The 23,824-nt window shown below is 41.7% G+C and overlaps 1 protein-coding gene and 1 long non-coding RNA gene across 4 annotated transcripts in view; one reads left to right on the top strand and one right to left on the bottom strand.

The window, feature by feature from the left end:
- The window catches only part of LOC117505137 (synaptopodin-2), a 33,625-nt gene that overhangs the window by 5,349 nt on the left and 4,452 nt on the right, over window positions 1–23,824 (top strand). Inside the window, exons 2-4 of one of the 3 annotated variants that reach the window (XM_034164684.1) lie at window positions 12,460–12,611; window positions 14,377–15,137; window positions 16,811–19,716. In XM_034164684.1, the coding sequence (XP_034020575.1) occupies window positions 12,460–12,611; window positions 14,377–15,137; window positions 16,811–19,716 (3,819 nt within the window). Of the gene's footprint in view, window positions 1–12,459; window positions 12,612–14,376; window positions 15,138–15,513; window positions 15,648–16,810; window positions 20,566–23,824 lie in introns of those variants that run through there. The other 2 variants (XM_034164683.1, XM_034164685.1) reach the window with 2 other exon arrangements.
- On the bottom strand, window positions 1,756–22,150 carry LOC117505145. Its single transcript, XR_004559035.1, has 3 exons — window positions 20,786–22,150; window positions 14,743–14,744; window positions 1,756–1,767 (listed from the first exon to the last, which is right to left on the bottom strand). It is a non-coding gene; the product is annotated as an uncharacterized LOC117505145 (long non-coding RNA).

Raw genomic sequence — 23,824 nt, 5'->3', positions numbered from 1 at the left:
AACCACAAAACTCAGGGCGGCACGTAGGGTTTCACCAACTCTCTCTGGGGTGTAACTATTGTGTAAATATATGTTGCATGCACTGCTCAGGAGTTACCATGTTCTAATGTTTGTTCACACACGCAGTGTCATTTCCTGGATAATATGCGTATTTTGGCGAGAAATAAGCATTAAAGGCCTATAACTTAAACATGCTCCCTGGCACTATTATAAAATATATCAAAATATTTTTCAATAACATTTTTATTTTTCTTGAAAACACTTTAACTTGTGCAAAAACCCCCCCCCCAAAAAACAGGATGCACATATTCTTTTTCTTCCCTCATTTCCTCCACATGCAAATGAACCAGTCTGAGAGCCACACCCACCATCACTGTGATTGGCCTGTTAAAATGTGGGTGGAACTGCATTTGGCATGTTGTTTGTATTGCGGCAAATCAAACTCATATGTGCCCCTGAGGGGGGGAAAAAAGAGATCTCAGGTAAATACTAAAACTGTCCCCAATGGGACATATGTCTGTGTGTTGTGAAACTGATGCATCTCTGGAGATATGGAGGGGGATCTGAATAAAACAGTCAATGCAGAGCACAGCAAAATTAAAATGCACTCAAATATTTTCCACAATAACACTTCAATCCTTTAATTTTTCATTTGCACACATCATTGCAGGAAACAAATACTTGAGTCAACCAAGCCTTTGAAACATCTTCAATGTGCATAAGTGCAGAATTTTACAAACACAAAACTGCTACAATCGCCTCCATCTCTGCTGTACATAACCTCAACAATTTGGCACAGTGCGACCCATTTCTGGGTTTCGACCTTCTGAAGGTCATCCAGTTATTGCATTTCTCGATATGGAGCATATGACTTCTTGTACTTTCACATTGTTTATGTTGACAACTACTGAAGAGCTGTATTTAAAAAATGCTAACTGTGAATAGCACTAACATATCTACCCACGGATTAGTCACTAACATTGGCATATGTGGTTGTGCGAAACACGGTTAAGGCTAACTGTTGATGGTTAATGCTAACTGCTGTTGACAGTTGTTTGTAACCGTAGTTAACAAGGTGACGATTCAGTATTCCGAAAGCCCACTGCTCCGAAGGGCCATCAGGCTGGATGTGGAGATGGCGTAATGTCCGACTAAGAAACCCCTGTGTGGCGGAGGAGTGCGCATGCGGATGCCCAGAACATTAGCACTTTTCCGCTGCCAAGCCAGAAGCTGAATGAGGATGTGCTACGGACAAAATTTCAAACCCCGAGGAACATTAGAGAATGGAAAGGTGTCACTGTTGTTTTGAACAGTTTTTTTCATAGCACTGCTGTTGCTACATGCTGTTAGCCTGCTGGCTAACTAGCTGACCGACCAATGGACTTTTGGAATCTGTCCCCAGTCAACAATGGGTAGTGATTGACGCAAACGATGATTAACACTAACAGTTTGGGACACATTTCAAACACTAACCATTTGTGTTCACCACAGTTAGCATAGCCTCATAATGCTAATGCAAACTATTAACACATGGCTTCATATACTATTGTAATCGCACTTAGCGTTTTCTTGAATACACCCCATTACTTGTCAAATGTGCCATGTCAACCTATTGGATATAAATAGCAGAACGCTCCACATCCGGGAATCTAGTGATTCCCAAGAAACTCTGGCTTTCTATAATGTTCCATGAAAATTCAGTAAGGTATATCTTATATATTATATTCCAATTCTAAGGTGGAACTATGCCAGTATACAAAGTTATATCTAAATATCTAAAAAGGAAGAGTAAAATAGGAGATTAGAAAAGAGTAGAGTAGAGCCACTTAGGTGCCTGGTCTTGAGAACCAGGGATGGTAGGTTAAAAAGCTTTTTTATCCCATGGGAACTCTCCCTACTCACCCAAGCAACTCAAGAAAAAGGTATATATAATATAATAAATAATAAGACATAAGAAGGATAAGACATCACAGGAGAAGATTGTAGTATAGGTAATTTAGTATGTAGACAGTAGTAAAATCAAATCTAGTTAGTAGGCTAAGCTATAGAAGCAGAAGCTATGAGTGTGTAAGTGTACTGGTATCTATCTAAAGTAACTCTGTTAGCATACTATAGGAAAATAAGAAGTATAATCATTATGCTATCAAATGGAAACCTAAGAACTTAGGTACTATATGTTAATATCTTTAAAGGAACACACAAACTGATGAACCATTAAACATCTAAACCGTGTAAAATAGAACTGTAAATGGCGAAAATAAGATAGTTATAGTAGAAGAGCTAAATTAGCCGTGAATAAGCCAACCGTACCCAGCACGCTAACACGATAAACAAAAACGGTAATTAGTGTATAAAGTATAATAGCGTAGTTAAACCTACAGTAACGGTATTAACAAATACATATAAAATAAATGCGGGCAAAAGTATGAATTAATGTGGGTTATCAAACACAAAAGAACCAACTATTTTGTATTCTACGATGAAGCATGGACCATGCATCCGTGTTGACCCTCTGGAGATTTGACTTCATCTGGAAGGCATAATGCCAAACCTGCCTCCAAACTCTCCATGTGGGAAGCGCAGAGGGCCAAGTCTGTTAGTTAAAAATTGAAAAAACAAACATACCAAGCTCATGAGAAACACTCTGACATTAGGGGCTGTACTGCTTCTGAAAAAAATGTGTTTTGTAAGCTTCTGTTGGAAACTGGGTTTTGTTTCCGAAGAAGAAATAAGCGTTGTGAGCACTGACAGTGTCACAGCACACGATCCGCTCTTAAAAGGTTCTGTCCTTATAAGGGAGGCCGTATTTTTCTTCTTATTTGGACTTTTGGCTGGAGCATCTAGATCAAACCTGGGCAAACTGCGGCCCGGGGGCCACATGCGGCCCTTTGCATGTCTCTGTCCGGCCCTCATGAGGTCTGTGATTATTATTACATATATTAAAAATGTCAAGCATGTGTGTTGCAAATCATTAGAGAGGTTTATTTAGGTATATTGTTGTGGGCTGGGGTGTTTGGCTGGCTTGGTTTTTGTTTTTCTGTTTCTCCCACCAGGTGGTATGCATTCAGGACTGAGTGGCTGAGTATTAGGACCTCACCCTGAACACCTGAGGCTCACAGCTGTGGTGTATTCTGTCTTGATCAGAGATTGCTGCACTTAAACCTTGAATGCACAGTGTGTGATTGCCAGAGACTCGACCTTGTGAGCAGACGTGTGAGATCGGCGTCGGGAGAACAATCTCACCATTACGGATGCAGAGACCACTCCAGGTTTGACGCCACAGTCTGTGAAGGAGGATTGGGTGAGGTCTCACGCTCTTCAGCACACTTCCTGAGACTCGGTTTGTCGCGGCCACCTGGGGGGTGTCGGCGGGGTCCCTGGGTCCGAACTGCTGTGGCTCCGGACCGTTTGCGCTGCTGAGAGCGCGCCGTGTTTTCACCTTACCAGACCGTGGACTTTTTAGTTGTTTATCACTTCACTCACTTTCATTAAAATGTGTTATCCTTTGAACCGTGCTCTGCTTATTTTATGCTGGGTCCTGTCAAACGCTGGGTCGGTGCTCCGACCGCGTCCGACACATAACATATATTTAAATATTTACATATTACAATAATAAAAATTACCTATAAAAGCTATTAAATAGGTAATTTTTTGTAAAAATTTGTAATGGGAGACAGCCAAGTTATCGATAGTGTGGCCCTCGATAAGGTTCCCTATGTGGCCCCTTGTAAAAATTAATTGCCCGCCCCTGATCTAGATGATGATGTTACTTCACATTTAAAGCTGCAGAAACTGTGTTTTACAGTATGACCCTAAACACAACAATGTGCATTTTAGAAAATAATGCATGGAAAGTTAGGTGCATGAAAACTATATCTTTTGATAGTGTCTTCTGATCTGATCTATAGATGCACACTTTTTTATGACCTTAAAACCTGTTTTCAAAAAGTGCACTTAAAACCTAATTGTTTGTCTTGTCCAAGCAAGCTCAACAATTTGCCTTCAAATGACAGTCTGTCTTGTTGGTATGTGGAACGTCATCATTCATCAACCCGTTCTAAGACACTGATAGACAAAGTTCATGTCAATGCATCTCAGACTTTTCAAGCGTTCATGTCAAAATTAAACAAAACTACTGCAAAATAAATCATGCAGTATTGGCATTCCATGGAATTCGTCATCTCGAATGGGGTATTTCTTTTTACCCAGCAAAAGAGCTTTTGTTGGTGCTGCTTCTGTCCTAATAATGCACCATAGGAACCTTATTAAGCTGCCAAGCAATCAGCAAAATGCCATTACCTCATTCATTCGGTGCTGTTTTCCCAGAAAAAAAACAAAAGTGCACCACAGCTCCTTCCATGAAATGAGATTTGGCGTTATGCGTTTCACGACAGATGTTCACGGGGGAAAAGCAGTGATCTCAGATGATGCCTGAGTTCATTTTTTCCTACCCCCTCTTCTCTATTTTGTATTACAAATTAAAATCTGTGACCCCCACAGTTTTGATAATACAACTGTGATGCATCAACTGTAGTTAGCAACAACTGCTAATCCTAAAATGAACCGCAGTTAACGTATCCACATATGCTATATGACTCTCTGCTTTATGTAGTTAGTGTGGCCACATATGCAAATGCTAACTGCTGCTGCGTGACCACATGCCTTTCAAAGCCTTGCGGTTAGCGTGACTACATATGTTAAAGCAAACTGCCGCGGCGTGACCACATGTGCCTTTCGCAGGTTTCAGCAGTTAGCGTGAACTCATATATTAACGCTAACTGCTGCAACGTGACTGCAGCCGCATATGCTAATGCTAAATACTCTGGAACAATCACATTTGACTTTCACAGCTTTAAGCAGTTAGCATGGCAGCAAATGTGAATGCTAACTATGGCGCCGCATATGCTATTGCTAACTGCTCTGGAGCAATCACATTTGACTTTCACAGCTTTAAGCAAACTGCCACGGCGTGACCACATGTGCCTTTCGCAGGTTTCAGCAGTTAGCGTGAACTCATATGTTAACGCTAACTGCTGCAATGTGACTGTAGCTGCATATGCTAATGATAAATACTCTGGAGCAATTACATTTGACTTTCACAGCTTTAAGCAGTTAGTATGGCAGCAAATCTGAATGCTAACTACAGCGCCGCATATGCTAATGCTAACTGCTCTGGAGCAATCACATTTGACTTTTACAGCTTTAAGCAGTTAGCGTGACTACATATGTTAAAGCAAACTGCCACGGTGTGACCACATGTGCTTTTCACAGGTTTCAGCAGTTAGTGTGAACTCTAGCACTGGTACCACAGTCTCTTGTACAAAGAGATTGGTAGCGTGTTTTTGAAAACATGGCTGTGATTGGTCCATCTGATACGTCGACCGCTATTGGCTATCACGCCACACCCTGTGATTGGCTGTGGCGTAACTGCCGAAAATGTGAAAAACAAACAAAAAAACATGAAAAGTGAGACAAACTAGTTGCAAAATGTCGCAAATGTCGGGGGTTGGAGTTTATCTCATCCCTGTCAAACCAAAATGGAAACCAGGTATTTGCTTTGTGTGTCTGGAATTCGCACGGCAACCGAAAACATTTGGAGGTTTGAAATGTTGTAAACAAAGGCTGCAGCCGATCAGAGAGCAGCGTGTCTCAGCCAATCAGCAAAATGTCAGAATCCTGACTAAAAGTCATGTGACCAAATAACCCGATACTGACTCCTTTGCCTTGGCTGGAGGAGTGGAACCAACTTAGCGTGAACTAGAGTTGCCAACCGTCCCTTGAAAAACGGAATCGTCCCTTATTTGGAAATAAAAGTGTGCGTTCTCTGAAACGGGACGCAGTTTGTCCCGTATTTCTGTGAGAATCAAAAAGTCTGTAAAATGTCAATGGAATTGACTGGCGCTTTATATGGAAACTTACGGTAAATTTGATCCCAGCCTCTCTCCTGCTTTTCACCAATGAGCTGACAGACACGAGTTGACAATACAGAATCACTCTTATCTCATTGGTCGAGGGACATCCGCTCGCAAGAAGATACCGACGTCATGAGCCGACGACGGTCGCTGGACGACAATAACAAAGCAGCATAGCTGATATCGATACAGACACCGACACTGGCACTGCAGATATGCCTACGGACAGTAATGTCTGTGACGTCGTTACTACTCCTAAAAAAACAAACAAAAAAGAATGCAAAAATACAGGGGAGAATGAGAAAAGGAAAATGGCTGGGTGGAAAAGGTGCGCGACAACAGTATTGTTTACTTTTCAGACTTTATTTTTTGCACTTTTTATTACACTAAATGTGTAAATGTGCACTGTTACATTGTTTTGGATGATGCAAATTTTCTATTGTTTTTTTTTTTTTGTTAATTTATACAATTTTAAGTTAAGCAATAGCACTACAGAGATTTATTTTTAAAGAAGACAGAATGCTCATATTGAAATTGTGAGTGAAAATTTATTTTGCACTAAAAATAAATTGCTAAATAATTTGTTTTCCACGTGTTCATATCAGAACAAATGCATGTATGCATCTACCTAAATTCAGGGTCAAGTCAACAGTCAAATGGTTAAAAATCGTTTCACACAGACGCTGGGAAGGGTGAAGGCAATGGTCAGTCGGCCGGTCGGCCCTGGCGGTGAGGTGTCCCTTATTTATTTTTCAGAGTTGGCAACCCTAGCGCGAACTCATATGTTAACGGTAACTGCTGCAACGTGACCGTGGCCGCATATGCTAATGCAAAATCCTCTGGAGCAATCACATTTGACTTTCACAGCTTTAAGCAGTAGTTAGCATGGCAGCATATGTGAATGCTAACTATGGCGCTGCATATGGTAATGCTAACTGCTCTGGAGCAATCACATTTGACTTTCACAGCTTTAAGCAGTTAGCATGGCAGCATATGTGAATGCTAACTACGGCGCCGCATATGCTAATGCTAACTGCTCTGGAGCAATCACATTTGACTTTCACAGCTTTAAGCAGTTAGCATGGCAGCATATGTGAATGCTAACTACGGCGCCGCATATGCTAATGCTAACTGCTCTGGAGCAATCACATTTGACTTTCACAGCTTTAAGCAGTTAGCATGGCAGCATATGTGAATGCTAACTACGGCGCCGCATATGCTAATGCTAACTGCTCTGGAGCAATCACATTTGACTTTCACAGCTTTAAGCAGTTAGCATGGCAGCATATGTGAATGCTAACTACGGCGCCGCATATGCTAATGCTAACTGCTCTGGCGCAATCACATTTGACTTTCACAGCTTTAAGCAGTTAGCATGGCAGCATATGTGAATGCTAACTACGGCTAAGTGTTTGTTTAATAACAGATGTCTTTAATAACAGTCACATCAAGGTAATAGTGTCAAAAGTAAAAAGTGGCACACCCCATAACCACCAAATCTGTAAAAGCTAGTTGGCTGGAAAAGTGATAATGTAATTTTGTTCTGTTAATGTGTGGTGTATATTTATACAAACTATTATTTTGTGCTGCATATTTTTATTTCTGTTTCATTATGAGATTTGAAACTATTTAAACTTTATTCTTTATGGAAGAGATTTTTTATGACGTCATAAAATAATGAAAGCATTTTTTTCACATATTGTTGCTACTATAAATTTAAAATGTATTTTACAGAAAAAAATCTGAACATTTAAAGTTATTTTGGCCCTCTAATGGGTGAAACCACAAATCTGTGACGGGGGTAAACAGAGGAGTAAATGAAGAGACCCAATTAAATGCTACCTGTGAGGCAGCTGGGAAAAGTTTGCCTGAAACATAAAAAAACATAATTGTTTAAAGCTGTGAACGGCGGGAAGTGCCAACAGCTATGCGGAGCTGTATTTTCTGTAATTTTCTGTGCAGGGTAAGCCTATTAAATAGATTGTTTGGACATTTTGCAAATGGGCACCCACAAATTGTAATGTTGAGGTCTCCGTTTTGTGTTTTCGACGTTGCAAGCCAACTTGTGGACTCGGCCCTCCAGCAGAATTTTTGGTCTGCCTTCAGTTGGGCCTCAGCACACACTTTGATAAACAGGATTTAGACATGAGGCGTTGAGTCCAGACAATCTGTGTATCTTTGTGTTTGGAGGACAGAAGATGACAAATGTTTCCCTTCCTTTTTTGGAGCATGGCTGGTTGCCGAGGAGCTCCAGATGAATCTTCCTCCCTGGAGTGATGCCTGTTTGTACCAATACACAGGCCGCCTTATACGGACTGGCTGCACACGCTTGGCTCAGATGGAGTGAAGTAACTTTTGCCTGATGATAACCATATAACTCCATAAAATAACCATAAGCTATTTATGTTTGTGCAGTAGCTTAGTTTTATTGGCCAAAATGCATCTTCAATTCAACCAGGACTTATTGTTTTATACAAAAGACCTATTCACACTACAACCTGATGCTGGAATGTGCAGACTGTGTCGAATTTGGTTTTTATGAACATAAATAAGTATAAATGTGCTGTGTTCAAACAGGGCTTCTCCCCTGGTTCTTGTGCTTGGCTACGTAGTGCCATCTAGTGACAAGAGTATTTTACTGCAAATATCTGCATCTGTTGGAAAAAAAAAACATTGCAAAAATAGTGTATTGGAGATATACGCGATTAACAGATTTAATTTATATGCTTTCTTCAAGATATCACTGTTATGCTGCAGTGGCAATGGCTGTGAATTTTTCCTTTTGTCTGTCTTTAACAGTGGGGCAGACCAAGTAAATTAGTGGATTGCAGTTGGGCTGCCAAAATTTTGACATAGGTTTGATCCCTGGTCACACTACTTGTTTGTGTCTGTGCGATTCCAGACCACCCACCTGTCAGTGGGTACCAAGGTTGGCCAGGGAGATAACCTGGGAGGGACTGGTGTCCCATCTAGGGGAAGTTGTGAACTCTCAACCATTTTACGCACTAGTAGTTCAGATGGCCTCCAGAGGACTTTAAAGTGCATCTGGAAAGTATTCACAGCACTTCACTTTATCCACATTTTATGTTACTGTCTTATTCCAAAATTCTACTCACAACACCCCATAATAACAACATGAAATTCTTTTTAATTTTTGCAAATTTATTTCAAACAAAAACTAAGAAATTACATGTACATGAGCATTCACACCCTTTGCTCAATACTTTGTTGATGCACCTTTGCCAGCAATTACAACCTCAAGTCTTCTTGAATATGATGCCACAAGATTAGTGCACCTATGTTTTGGCAGTCTTGCCCATTCCTCTTTGCAGCACCTCTCAAGGTCCATGAGGTTGGATGCGGAGCATCGGTGCACAGCCATTTTCAGATCTTTTCAATGTTTAATTGGATTCAGGTCTGGACTCTGGCTGGGCCACTCAAGGACATTCACAAAGTTGTCCTTTGATATCTTGGCTGTGTGCTTCAAGTCATTGTCCTGTAAAAGATGAACCGCCGCCCCAGTCTGAGGCCAAGAGCGCTCTGGAGCAGGTTTTCATCCAGGATGTCTCTGTACATTGCTGCATTAATCTTTCCCTCAATCCTGACTAGTCTCCCAGTTCCTGCCACTAAGGAACAGCATGATGCTGCAACCACCATGCTTCAGTGTAGGGATGGAGCCTGGTTTCTTCCAAATGTGACACCTGGCATTCATGCCAAAGAGTTCAATCTTTGTCTCATCAGACTAGAGAATTTTGTTTCTCATGGTCTGAGAGTCCTTCAGGTGCCTTTTGGCAAACTCCAGGTGGGCTGCCATGTGCCTTTTTGTTAGGAGTGGCTTCCATCTGGCCACTCCACCATACAGGGCTAATTGATGGATTGCTGCAGAGATAGTCGTCCTTCTGGAAGGTTCTCCACAGAGGAATACGAGAGCTCTGACAGAGTGACCATCAGGTTCTTGGTCATCTCCCTGACTAAGGCCCTTCTCCCCTAATCGCTCAGTTTAGATGCGTGGCCAGCTCCAGGAAGAGTCCTGGTGGATCTGAACGTCTCCCATTTATGGATGATGGAGCCCACTGTGCTCATTGGGACATTCAAACGAGCAGAAATGTTTCTGTACCCTTCCTCAGGTTGTGCCTTTCCAAATCATGTCCAGTTAAATTAATTTACCCCAGCGGGACTCCAGTTAAGCTGTAGAAACATCTCAAGGATGATCAGTGGAAACAGAATGAACCTCAATTCTGAGGATGGCAAAGGCTGTGAATACTTATGCACGTGTGATTTCTTAGTTTTTTTTTTTAATTTTTAATAAATTTGCAAAAATCTAGAAGGAAAAAAAATCACATGGTCATTATGGGGTATTGTGTGTAGAATTTTGAGGGGGGAAAATGAATGTCAACCATTTTGGAATAAGGCTGTAACAACAACAAAATGTGGAAAAAGTGAAGTGTTGTGAATACTTTTCAGATGGATTTTATTATGGATTTTATTAATTTTTGTTATGCCTTGGCCAGAATATAATTTGATTTTGGCCAGGGACACCTTAAAACTGGTCAAACACAGATTATATTCCCTATGCAATCTTAACATTTTAACAATTTGCATGATTTTCACTTATATTGACTGAGCAGTTTTGGGAACTGTGCAATAAAGTACAAGAATGTCAAGTTTTACCAGTAAGATAAACAAATACTTTTGAATAAACCATGTTAAGAGAATCCATCAAAGGACAGAAACATGTCATTTCCAGTTTGTGGTGTCAGACGCCTCTGTGTATGCTCATGAAAATAAACAGGGAGATGAATAATGTTTGTTTGCATTTTTATAAGCACCTGAGCTGTGAATAAAGGAGCACTTTCTTTAATTTATGGTGCTTGCTGCTTGCCAGATGTTTTACTACACATTTAATGAAACAGACCAGAAGATCTGTCAACACTTGAAGAATTAGTATCTGTTGATAGGAATGTTTTTGTGTGTAAATCTTTTTTGTAAAAAATTAGTCAACATTTTACTTGAAGAATACTTTAACTTTTTATCACTGAATTGACTTCAATAAATCACTCAAATCATTCCCCATCGTGGCTGTGCAAGATTCCTTTTGTGTCAAATTTACAGGGTGTTTTTTTGTATTAAATCCACTTTTTAATGACCCATGTTGTCACGGGTTACAAGAGACTGAACCCATCAAACTTTAGATTAACTGTGCAAAGCGATGGCCTTTAAAAGCTGCTGTGCTGACTTATTCTGCAGCTGCATGAAGAAGTTATTAAATATACTTTGTGATCTCTACTGATCATGCACTTTCTCAGACTTCTGCAGAGGCATTTATGAGGAGCACAAAGAAAAATATAGACTATTCTCATTTAAACTCAGTGGAGGGGTGTGGCATAGACAAAAGCAGTGCCTGTTAAATTTTGGCGCAGCTCGGAATCAAGGGGTGGCGCAAAGGCCAGCAATCAGGATCAAAGAAGACCAATAATAACGATCAAAGGTGAGTGAACATGATTCAAGGTCAGGATCAAATATCAGAGATGAGGAGTAAATGTCAAGAACATTATCAAAGATTCCAAATCGGGGTCAAAATGAATTAATTAGGATCAAAGAGCGGCAATCACGATCAAAGATCAGTCATCAGGGCTGCATTCATAAAAAAGGTCAGGATATGAATTGGAAATCTTTCAACAGTGTTGTTTCAGTGATCAGGATGAAAATACACACACTGGGATCAAATATCAGTCACTAGCAAGGTTTGTCACTAGAATTCAAGTTTGTATGATCAGGATTAAGGTTTAGCAATCAGGATTACATATGTGCAACAAGAATCAAACCTCAGCAAACAGAATCTAATTCCAGTAATTAGGATCAAAGTTTAACAATAAGCACTAGAAGTCAGTAATGGAGATCAAAGGTCTCCGATCACAATCAAATGTCAAAATGAGGATCAAAGTTCCACTAACAGGATCAAATGCCAGGAATTCATAATTTGTGATGCACATCAGAGTTCAGATACTGAGGTGAAATACCTGTGACCAGTATCAAAGCTCAGTGATTTAGATAAAAAAAAAATCACGGTCAAAAATTGATGCTTAGGATCAAAGTATCCAAATATCTTTATTCAGACCAATACTCAGCCATCATGATTAATTAATGCACTGATGTTTATGATGAAAGAAACACACATACTCTATGTATCTGTTGATGGTCTTTTCATAGGTCTACTTTGGTCTCAATCCAGGTAAAGAACCAGACCAATCAAAGACAAAGAATTTTTGGACAGAGGTTCCACTTTTTAACTTTTTCAGACATATGTGCTCTTTTGACTCAACATCCAGTAATATGTATGTAACTGTAGTCTGCAAGGGCAGCTCTATAGAGTGGATCTTAATGGGCTGTAGCCCCCCTAACAAGAAATTCAGTTGCCTCACAAGAAAATTGGCATTTGCCTTTAAAAACCATGTTTCCAGCCTCAGTTTCTCCTGTTCTCTGACTGAAATGAAGAGTCCTCTGAGAAATTTTTCTTATTCTCTGACAACAGCGATGTCACCTGCAGGTAGAGGATGGTGGGCGTGCCTTCCTGGCTGGTGTGCGGGATGGCGATGAGGTGGTGTCAGTAAACGGGGAGCCGTGTGCCGACCTCACGCTTTCAGAGGCCTCAGCGTTGATCGACACATCGAAAGACCGCCTGCAGCTCCTCGTCAAAAGGTACGGGCATGCGTGTACCTTTTTATTTGTGTAAAATCGAAATAATGACTGCAGTGGAGAAGCAGAAGATACTTTGAAATGGTCAAAATGCAAAAGGAAACAACTGTCTCTGTAATTTACCATTTTAAAATGAAAAAACAAAAACCCACTTAAATAGCGCTTGCAAATTAAAAATCATTTCTGCCATGCAGGAAGTCAATTGTTACTCCCAACAAACGATCGTATTAGCATTTAGATAGTACATTGTTTTATGATCCGTGGCCTTTATGGAGTTCAGTGAACCAAAGGCTCAGTGTGTATATTTATGACTTAATGTGCGTCAGCAGTGTTGACCTTCCAAACTGGCTGAGCCAAGATGTGTCTGATTTACATGCCGCAGCTCAGCCATCACTCAGTCGGTATTTTCAGCACTGCAGTGGCGTAGAAATTACCGCACATTGTGCCCATATTAAAAGTGGTTCCATGAGTGTGACAGAGCATATTGTTGCTTTGAACACTGATTATTCTCTCTGTAATATTGTGAAGATACAAATGGTAGTGGGTAAAAAAAAAAAAAGTTTTTATCATTGCATAAATGCAAAAATGTGAAAATCTCACAATTGTTATATGGGCAAAATGTGTTAGCCAACGCCATTCCTTCCATTTCTGATAAAAACCACTTCTCCCTGAGGGCACCAGTTGCAGAACTGTAGTCATGTTGCAAGTAGACATGAATCAGAACAATAATGAAATGCAGACATGGAGCCAAATACAAAAGTATTTGTGTTTGAAAATACTTAAATACATTTTTCTGAGTATTTGTATTTGTATTTTCTGATTTTGAATTCAAAGTATTTGTATTTCAAATACATTGCCGATCCCAAGTATTTCCAAATACTTTTACAAATACTTTTTCAAATACTTTTCAAACTTGGGAATCTCTGTGACACCGTGTTGAGACACACGAGAAAACTATAAGCTCCGCGTTATTGTGATTGCGATACAATAATACAATATGCTGAGACGAGAAGATAGGACATTTTATTATTGTTTTGTGATATGGTGGATACAAAAGGATGCAATATTGATGGAAACAGAATATATTTGATGATAGTTTGATTATTGCCTGTGATATTATAATAGTGAATTTGTGATAAAACATTCAATTCTTTACTTATCAATAGTATTTGGTCATGCTATTTTCACAATAAATTGTCACCGGTTTATCAGTTTTTGTGTTGACTTGTTTATAGTTCATAGAAAGTATTTGTATTTGAAATAGTCAAAATTTAAAGTATTTGTATTTGAAAACGTACTTGTATTTGGAATTCGAAAATCTAAAGTATTTGTATTTAAATACAATGCAAAGTATTTGACCCCATGTCTGATGAAATGTAATGTCTTAATTTTTCATTTCCTGTTGTTGCAAGAAAGTGGGAAAAAACACCCTTAATTGCAATGGCAACATGTCCATTGAAAGGGAGATGCGAGCCCACTCCGAAATAACTGTGTTGTGATGTTGGACAACACAGTTTGTGTGGACACATCATTGCTGACTCTAAAAGTTCTTCATACAAAACCAAAACCATAAATGAACTTGAATTTCTGTTTACAAAAGTAGACATTTGGTCCTTGATTGGAGCTTGGATTTTACTTAAATGTCAGTTTCCAAAAAGGTTTGTAACCTTTTGCTGGGTTATGAATTGGAGATGGTTTTGGATGTTTTTTTTTACTGACACAAACAAACAGTGTTGCCATCACTCATTCCCATTCTCTCCTCTGATAGATGCACCTCCATCGTTTCAAGAGACTTTGAATCAGATGGGATGCACTTTGATGAGAGGGAATCCTTGAGGGAACCTTTAAAGAGCACCGCCCTCCACATCCAGTCCCCAAAGCATGGGTCTCAAAGCCCAAGTGAGCTCTACATATCAGAGTCCCACGATGAGGCCTCTTATGAGGAACTGGAGAGCAACTCTGAGTTTCTCAAAGGGTCGAAGCTGTTTGACACAAAACAACTGGGTGTTCGAAGTCGTTTAGATCCTGTTTTTCAGCAAAGAGATGATGGAGTTCAGCTGAGCTTCTCTCCTGGGGACATGATAGAGCTCCAGGTGTCCCTAACTGAGCAAACCTCTGAGAACAGAGGCTGCACTTCTCTTGGGAGCGCTCGTGGGATTGAGGGAGATCTCTCAAACAGGGAAGTCTCGGAGGCTATCCCCGGCGTCACAGATCCGCAGTGCGAAGCGTGTCCTGTCAGGGAACCACTGGGCCAGCATGGAGTGGTCCTCAGCTCCCCATCAATGCTGGGGCAGGTGGAGGTCATCCTGCAGCAGCAGCCAGCAGCATCGGGAGCAGGGAGGGGCATCGAGGCCGTGGGTGGAAGCGTTGGATCCCAAGGAGAAGGAGGAGGGGACAGCGAGGGAGTTCCTCAGGCTTTTACTGTCACATTTGGAGTTCCCTCAGAGGACACAACACCAGCAGATGAGCAGGAATCCGATTCGGATGGGGACCAAGACAAACCCAACAAGCATCGGCCAAGACACGCCAGTAAGTACATCTGACCTTCTGTGAATTTTTTGTCTCAGAGAAAATCCAAGTTAAATTGCATTTGTCAGCAGTGCGTGCATCCCAGTGCCTGATGTACTGATTGTTTAAAACAACGGGTATGTCACCAAAACTGGAAGGTGGCGAGCATGGCTTTGCAAAAAATAATTTAAAAAAAAGTCCAGGGAAACCATGGCTGGAAATGGAGAATGAGAGTGAAATACATTAAATACAAGGCATCAAACATGTGAGAGGGGAGAGATCCCATTGTGATAGTTCCCAAACATCAGTGGCTTAGTGATGAATATGGTTAGGAAGGCATTCCTCCGAGCTCTGTGGAAGACATAAATATAACACGGGCAGGGCACGCTGATGATGCCTGCAGAAGTGGCCCTTTGACAGACACCAGCATGTGCTACCCGAGCCCGTTATCTGATCCTTTCAAACTGGGAGCTTTAACTGAGCTAAAAAAGTTAGTCCGCTGCTCACTCCCGCTGTCTGCTCCACCTTCAGGTTAGTCTTGCAGGAATATAAAACAGTAAGCTTGTTTATTTCATTATAGCTTTGCACCGTTGGATTATATGAGCCATGAAAAGGATTTGTACTCTGATATTTCTCACAACTGGGTTCAAAGTATAGTTTGTGAACTAAGGATAAGGACTGTGAATATAATTTTATTGTATCTTCATTCAACCTGCTGCCTACGACTGATATAATGTATTTTCTCTAGCTATAGGCATGGATCATACATTGATGTAGATTTTCAACTGAAAGATGAAAATTGAAGCAACTGTTAAATATGGGAAAGGAATATCAATATGAATCAGTTTAAAATGTGTAGATGAAGGTGAGATGTGACTTGTTATCTCTGTTATATTCATCAATTTTTCAGCTTCATTTGTGTTGATAATGTCAGATGCAAATATGATGCTTGTTTTACTGTTGAGTATCTTGTAATACGTGGCTGAAGTTACTGTAGCTTTGTGTTGTTGTGCCCGTGGGTAACTGCTGTTATATGTTCAGGCATTGTAGACCCTAGAAGACTGGTGCTAAAGCAAAGCTGTGACTATCAAGACCAGTGGTACAAAATGGCTGGACACAAGTGCAAAGCTCAGAGTCAGGCGGGATGTGGTGAAAGGGTTTTTACTAGTACAAAAAGCAGGGTTCGGTACACAGAGAGGCAGTCCAAAATCAGCAACAGTAGCAGAAACATAAGGCTAAGACGTGATCCAAAAACAGGCAGGCAGGTCTGAAATGCACAGCTTGGACACAAGTCAAGAAAAAACACATGGAACAGGGCTATGAAGTGATAGCATAAAGCACAATGATCTGGCAGGGAAGTGAGGGAAATGAGAGGCTTAAATACTGGGTGTGATGAACAGGTGATAGAAAACAGGTGTACAAGAAAGAACCAGAACATAACAGAAATAAACATATCAAAACACAGAAAAATCCTCAATCCTGACAGTGACGAAAAGGTTTTTGGTATCTGTGTGTTGTCTTCATGGGACTATTTTGTAGATACTCAAGACTGATGGATATATCAGTTTTTATGCTGAAGTAATTCTTTATTAGATTTCAAAAGAAACCAGCTCGAGAAGAGGATTGCATTGAAACACCTTTCTTTAGATTCCATCTTCTAAGTACTGGTCTTTCTGTTTGCCTTCTCCATACAGGGCTCAGGCGTGGAGAGAGTCTGTCAGAGAAGCAGGTGAAGGAGGCCAAGTCCAAATGTAAACGTATTGCACTCCTCCTCACGGCTGCTCCGCCTAACCCCAACAACAAGGGGGTGTTGATGTTCAAGAAACATCGCCAGAGGGCCAAGAAATACACACTTGTGAGCTACGGCACTGGAGACGACGAACCAGAATACAGCGACGAAGAAGACAAGGAGAACGACGACGACGATAAAGAAGAAGAAACCCACACTGTTGAATTTACCTTTCTGGCTTCTGACGATTCAGAAATAGACAAGCATTTTCTCGCTAATACTCAAAGCAAGAAAGGTGTGCTAACCATAAACTGGGACAAGAGTCTACTTGAAATTGAACAGCAGTTGAACAACCAAGAAGAAATGGAATGTTTGCCTGAAACCAAGGGCAAGGGCGCCCTCATGTTTGCCCAGCGACGTCAGAGGATAGATGAGATTTCTGCCGAACATGAGGAACTTCGGCGCCAGGGAATACCTGTTGAGGGTGTATCTGAGGTTGAAAAGAAGATGATGGAGCAATCGTATGTGCAGGCCGCACCAGCTGGCCACACCTACATGGATGTGAATGTACCTCAACAGAACCAACAACAGTACCAGCAATACCAAGAGCAACAATACTGTGAGCAACAGCAGCATTACCAACAGCAGCAACAATACCATCAGCAGTATCAGCAGCAGCAATACGAACAACAGCATTATCAACAACAGCAAATGTACCAGCAGCAGCAGCAACAACAGTATAATCAAGAGCAACAACAAATTCCGCATTACTCTCCAAATATGAATGGGCACCATCAAACCAATGGCATGCAGAGCTCTTTCGGTGATCATTCTGTCAAGCCATTCTCAGTTCAAAATACACTAGCTACCCCTTATCCTCCTGCAATGAGTGGAATTAGCCAAGAGCCTGTGGGCCAAGGGGAACAAATAGCATCTCGTGATGAACGCATTTCTACACCTGCAATAAAAACAGGCATTCTACAGGATACAAGAAAAAGGAATACTGGCAAGCCCATGTTTACATTCAAGGAAGCACCAAAAGTATCACCTAATCCAGCACTGCTGAACCTTCTCAACAGAAAAGACAAGAAGCCAGGTTTTGAGCCTGCACCTGAGGAAGACTACCTCAGTTTGGGGGCCGAGGCTTGCAATTTCCTGCAGAATCCAAATGTTAAACACAAGGTTCCTCCACCAGTGGCTCCAAAGCCAATGATCAACCCGAGCTCTCTTCCTTGGTCCTCACAGATAGAAGGGACCAACCAAGACATGCCTCAGTGTGCTGGAAATAGTATATCCACACCTGCTGTTGCCCCCACTACTGAGGCTACCCCTGTCACAGAACTAGAGCCGAAGCCTGCACCTGCCTCTGAGCCCTCTCATTCTCCTGAACAACAACCTCCCATGAGCACCACTGCAGAGGGACAGCAAGCTTGGGATCTCCGAGAGCCCAAACCTCAACAACAGCCCACAGAAGTGCCTGTTCAAGATGAAGGTGGTCAAGTGAGTTCTACCATCCAGCCTGAGACTGATCCTGTGACTTCATGGGGTGCAGTTCAAATGAAAACACAACATGAACTATCTACCAGTTGGCACCCAGCTCAAGTGCAGCCTCTTAATCCACCTCCAAGTCCCCCACAACAGCCTTCATGGGTGGCACATCAACCTTCTCAAGCCCAAACACAGCCTCAGTCAACTACGAATACTTGGTCCCCTCAAATTCAAACATCCTGGAGTCAGGGTCAAGAGCAGGCAGAAGCCCAAACACATGCTCAGGTAACCTGGTCCCAACCACAGGAACAAACCCAATGTCAACCTCAAGTTCAGCCATCCTGGACACACTCTGAGCAGCCACATCTGCAGCAGACATGGGGTCAACATCAAGAACCAATGCAACAGCAGCCACCACCCCAAAGGTCACAACCCTTACAAGGAGGCTCTGAGCCACAACCACCATGGGTGCGGCAGTCACAGCAAAAATCTCAACTACAGCCCTCTTGGGTTCAACAGGGTGAGTCTGAATCCCAGGCACAGCCACCATGGGTCCAGTCACAACAAGCATGGCCACAAACTCAAACACTGGGGCAGTCTCAGCCATCATACGTCTCATCAGGTCACCCTCAGGAGCCTTTAGTTAGTACATGGCCTCCATCACAACCTCAAGCTCAACAGAATTCTTGGATGCAAGCAGGTCAATCACAACCACCAGTGCAGCCTCAAGCTCCCTTGGACTCTTGGGCATCAGCACCTACCCAAGCACAGTCCCAACCAACATGGTCCCAGAACCTCCAAAATCAAGGGCAGCACCTGATGAATCCCTGGGGTCAAGAGCAAATCCAACCTCAGCCTCCTTGGGCTCAGTCAGCACCACCCCAGTCCACACCACCACCAAACTGGCAACAATCTACTCCCACAACTTCCCCACAGCCACCAGTAAATATGTGGAATCCCACTCAAGTACAGTCTCAGACACCTATGAATACCTGGGTTCCACAGTCACAGCAAACATCTACAAATATTTCAACGGCAATGGTGAACATTGGAGCCACTCGACCTTCTCCAAAACCTTGGCATCCCTTGCAAGATACTCCACAACGGACCCCTCCACCTCCACCACAGAGAATGCATTCTTTTACCATTCGCCAAAGAAATTCATCACCTATCAACCCAATGGCCACTGTCCTAAACCCATCTTCCCCTGGGTCTGCTTTTGAAATGCCAGCTGTCAGAGGGAAAGGAGCTGAAATGTTTGCCAAGCGACAGTCCAGAATGGAGAAGTTTGTTGTGGACTCTGAGACTGTGCAAGCAAATAAGGCAACCCGGTCAACTTCGCCCGCTGCTTCCTTACCAAATGAGTGGAAATATACTCCAAATGTACGTGCACCACCTTCACGAGCATACAATCCTATCCAGTCCCCTTCCTATCCCCCTGCTGCAACAAAACAGCCCCCTTCCACTATTCCTACGAAAGTTAAGAAAAAAGGCAAAGACATGCCTGCCCCTAGACCCCTTAATGTGGTAGATGTAATGAAGCATCAACCCTATCAGCTAAATTCATCACTTTTTATCTATGGCCCAGCAGCAGACGCTGCCAAGCCCCCTTCACCCAAGCCGGACTGTTCTCCCCACTCCCCTGCTCAGAACCAATCAGTAGGGTATGAGCAAATGGCTCCAGTCCAGGCACATAATCCAATTAATACTCCATACTCACAGCAGCCCTATGGCATGCCCCTTCAACAGATGATGCATGATAGCCACTACCAGCAAACCCCAACTAATGCATATCATCCCGCCAGTCCTTATCAACAAGCTCCTGGCGGGCCATACCAACAAGCATATACCCAACAATACCAGCAACCGCCACCATCGACTTATCAAACACAAACTCCTCAGTCTCCAAATCCACCCTACCCACAGGCACCTCAGGCCCCCTACCAACCAGCTAATAGTCATCCATACCTGGCAGCTCCCACGGCTCCCTACCAGCCTCCCATTAGCTACGCTGTTCCCAGTTTTCCAGGGGTTGCAAGAGCTGAATCAGCATCTGGTGGCACTGTAGGTGTTCCAAAACCTAAATTTACAGCAAAAAAGAGTGCAGCTCAGGTGTGGAAGCCTACAGGAGGCAATAAATAGTCACTGATTTAGAAACTTGGTGTTTGATGATATCTGGAATCATACATCTGGTGCTCTTACGGTCATGGGGTAAGGTGGATTTTGCGCAAACAATATATATATATATATATATATATATATATATATATATATATATATATATATATATATATATTACAGTGGCCAGGTAGAGCCTTTTAATGGTGAAGAGGGTTAAAGTTTGAACTTTAAGAGCTGCTGCTCATGGCTCATGAACAAATGGACTTCACTGATTAAATCCATACCTCCCCCAAAGGCCAGCAAACTGTCACATTTGGAATTATATCTGAACAAAGACAGTTCTAGCATTGCCTTTAACATTAATTTACAAAATATTTGGGCAGGATTTCTCAAAAGCACCAACACTCCGACATCTGAATGCAGATCCAGAGCATTACAAAAAGTTTGATTTTCCTCTGTGAACTAATGTTTGTATCACGATGGCTTGTTTGTTTTCGAGCACTCTGAAGCAGATGAATGTAAAATTTCGTAAAGATTATAAATGAATGTGACGTTGTTGGAAACAGTTTGCATTTTAATTAATTTGCCCTTCCTGACACAATTCCAGATATATAAGGAAAACGGGCATTTAAATCTATGTAATTTCATGCAACTTAATTAAGAGTGGTGGCAGTCGATGAACATAGGGGAAATATGATGTTCGGTGACAAATGGAAAAAAATGAGATAGGAAAAAGAGATTGGAACAGAAAAAGAGTTGACTTTTGAGAAGAAGAAAATTCTTATAATATACACCATAGTTCAACTAGGACCGGAAAATAAATGAAGTCCATCAACCCATACTGGTTGCGTATTGGGTATTGACTGAACACGACTGACCCACGTTCGATAATCTGATACGATGCATGCAATGCAATGTCGCGGCTTGCAAAGCTGAAGTTGGGATTTTTAGTCGTTAACAAGAGGATGTATATAATTACAAACTCGAGTTAGCTGTCGGAGAAGAATGTTTGAAACTGCACCCAAGAGTGTTGTGCACTGATATCAGCACTCTGCATCAGGATTGGTGCCTTGTTGGTGATTAATATGTTCGGTTATGTATCAATCCTCTGGGGTTTGAGGTAATGGTTGGACATTGAAGCATTTATTCGGACAAAAAGGTGAAAACCAGCACAGGCTGGCTGGCTTTCTGTTAGTTTATCCAGCAGTATTATTTTTTAAGTGTCTTTTCTCCAGTGTTTTGTTGTAGGACCTACTTCAGTTGGGGAGTTTTATTTGAACCGTTTTACCAGCTGTTGCATCACGTTAAAGACTATATTTAAACTGACATCCACAGACAGGCTTCAGTTTCAACTTAAGCCACAGAAAGCCACTATATCTCAGAACAGCATAGTAGTTTCTCTGATAACGGGGGCGATAGAGATTCATGACTTTGCGCTCTCACTTCTGCTATTGTTTTTGTATGAGTCGGTGGTAAATGACATAAAAAAGAATCACTGCAAGCATATCCAGCCTGGTTGTGTTTTCTTTTTGCAGGGTTGCTTTCATTCTTTATGTTTTATCCCTCTTTTTCTCCCTGTTTTGTGTGTTTCTCCTCCTAGTGCACTTTCTGTATGATTCATTGCGGTGCCATTAAAAAGACTTTTATCCTTGTTTGGCTTTCCTTTCTTTGTGCTTTCAGCATGCTCTTTGTGCTCATTTTTATTGTACTTTGGGGTTGGAGGGAAAAAAAAAAAGAAAAAACACCCAACATGGAATTTTCAAAAACAGCATCATGCTTCGTTGGAGTTCTGCAAAGTGTAGCTCGCAAAAACAAACAAAAAACACAGATTTTCACACTCTGTACTCTATAAAGCGCTTGCTCACACCTCGTTACCTGGATCACACTTTTTCAGCAGTTGTGCCAAATGCTTGACAAGCACATTCCTGCTGCTTGACTGTATCCACCGCCTGTGAAAACTATTAATAAAGTATGACTTCACTGCAGCCAGGCCACCTCATTGGCTAATACTTGAAGGTTAAGTGAGCTGACCCCTGCTAAAATGTGTCACCATGTTGTGACATTTGATTTATTGCTAAATGGACATTTTAAGGTCTATTACTGTCTTGTATTCATGGGCGGATCCAGCATGTAGCTTGATGGGGCTATTACCCCCCCCCCCCTCCAAAAAAAGCTCCTAGTTTCTACACCACATTTTATTTACTCACTGGCTGTGTTTACATGCCGTTAATATTCGGGATAAGATCAATATTCCGGTTTCTGAATCATTAGGAATAACCCGTTTACACACTTAAGCAGACAGAGTTACTCCTGTATACATGGTCATTGGTATCATTTGGAATATCCCCATCTAAACAGTGATGCACGTCTTCCACCGGTGCTTGAGTTGGTCTGGCATTTGTGCAAATCCTGCTTCGCGTAACTTTTTGGCCACCTTCTTGTAAATGTCGCTATCTTGGTACTTTCTACCGTCAATAAAAGACATTATATTCATGTCTTTCACGATACTAATGAAGTACTCGGTTTCCTCCTCGCTCCAAAAGTGTGGTGCTGTGCTGCCGCATCTGGATTTCCCCATGCTTGTTTACCTCTGCTTCTGTGGTGTCCGGTGGGTTGCGCGTGCTGCATACAAGTAGTTGCCGTACTCAAAAGACCAAGATTCCTTGCGGATAGGACATGCGCAGAACACAAAATAATGTTCTTTTCTATGGAGATAATCCCGATGCGCGTTTATATGACCTGATATTCGGGTTAGAAAAGGAGTAACCCAGGGGTCATATTTGGGTTTTATGAGCATATTCGGGGTTTTGCGGGTGTTTACCTGGCCGTGCGCAACCGGGTTATTGCTAATATTCCGGTTATGAAAGGGTTATTGGCTGCATGTAAATGTAGTCACTGTGCTGGAATCATGTTTGCACCATTCAATTAATGCAAGATGAATTTTATGACTTTAGTCCATTTGGTGTGATATGATTGTATCCTCCAAAATGGTAAATTTTGTTGCCAAACAATACCATCTACAACTAGAACCAGGTGAAATTGAGAAACACAAGGATGACAGTCAGAGAGCGGGAAGGAGAATAGTACAGTCACGCTCAGATGAAAACTGCACTGCGTCCTGAAAATTTTGGTGAATGCAGAGGTCAAAATGGAAAAATGTGCTATTTTCAAGTCATACTTAATCTTCTCAAAGCGCCTCAGTAATTTCTTACCTTGCACATGATCATGTGCGTACCACACCCAATTTGCATCCCTCCTGTCCTTATCAATACTACACCGTGCCCTGTACTTTTTCATTCATTCTGCAAGTTTTCTTGTGTCCACATGTAAGTTCAACAATGAACTACAAACAAAAAAATATTTCTCCTGC

The sequence above is a fragment of the Thalassophryne amazonica genome, chromosome 23, assembly GCF_902500255.1.
Source record: "Thalassophryne amazonica chromosome 23, fThaAma1.1, whole genome shotgun sequence".
Lineage (NCBI taxonomy): Eukaryota > Metazoa > Chordata > Actinopteri > Batrachoidiformes > Batrachoididae > Thalassophryne > Thalassophryne amazonica.
The sequence above is the reverse complement of the archived record's forward strand: the minus strand, read 5'-3'. Positions and strand labels throughout refer to the sequence as shown.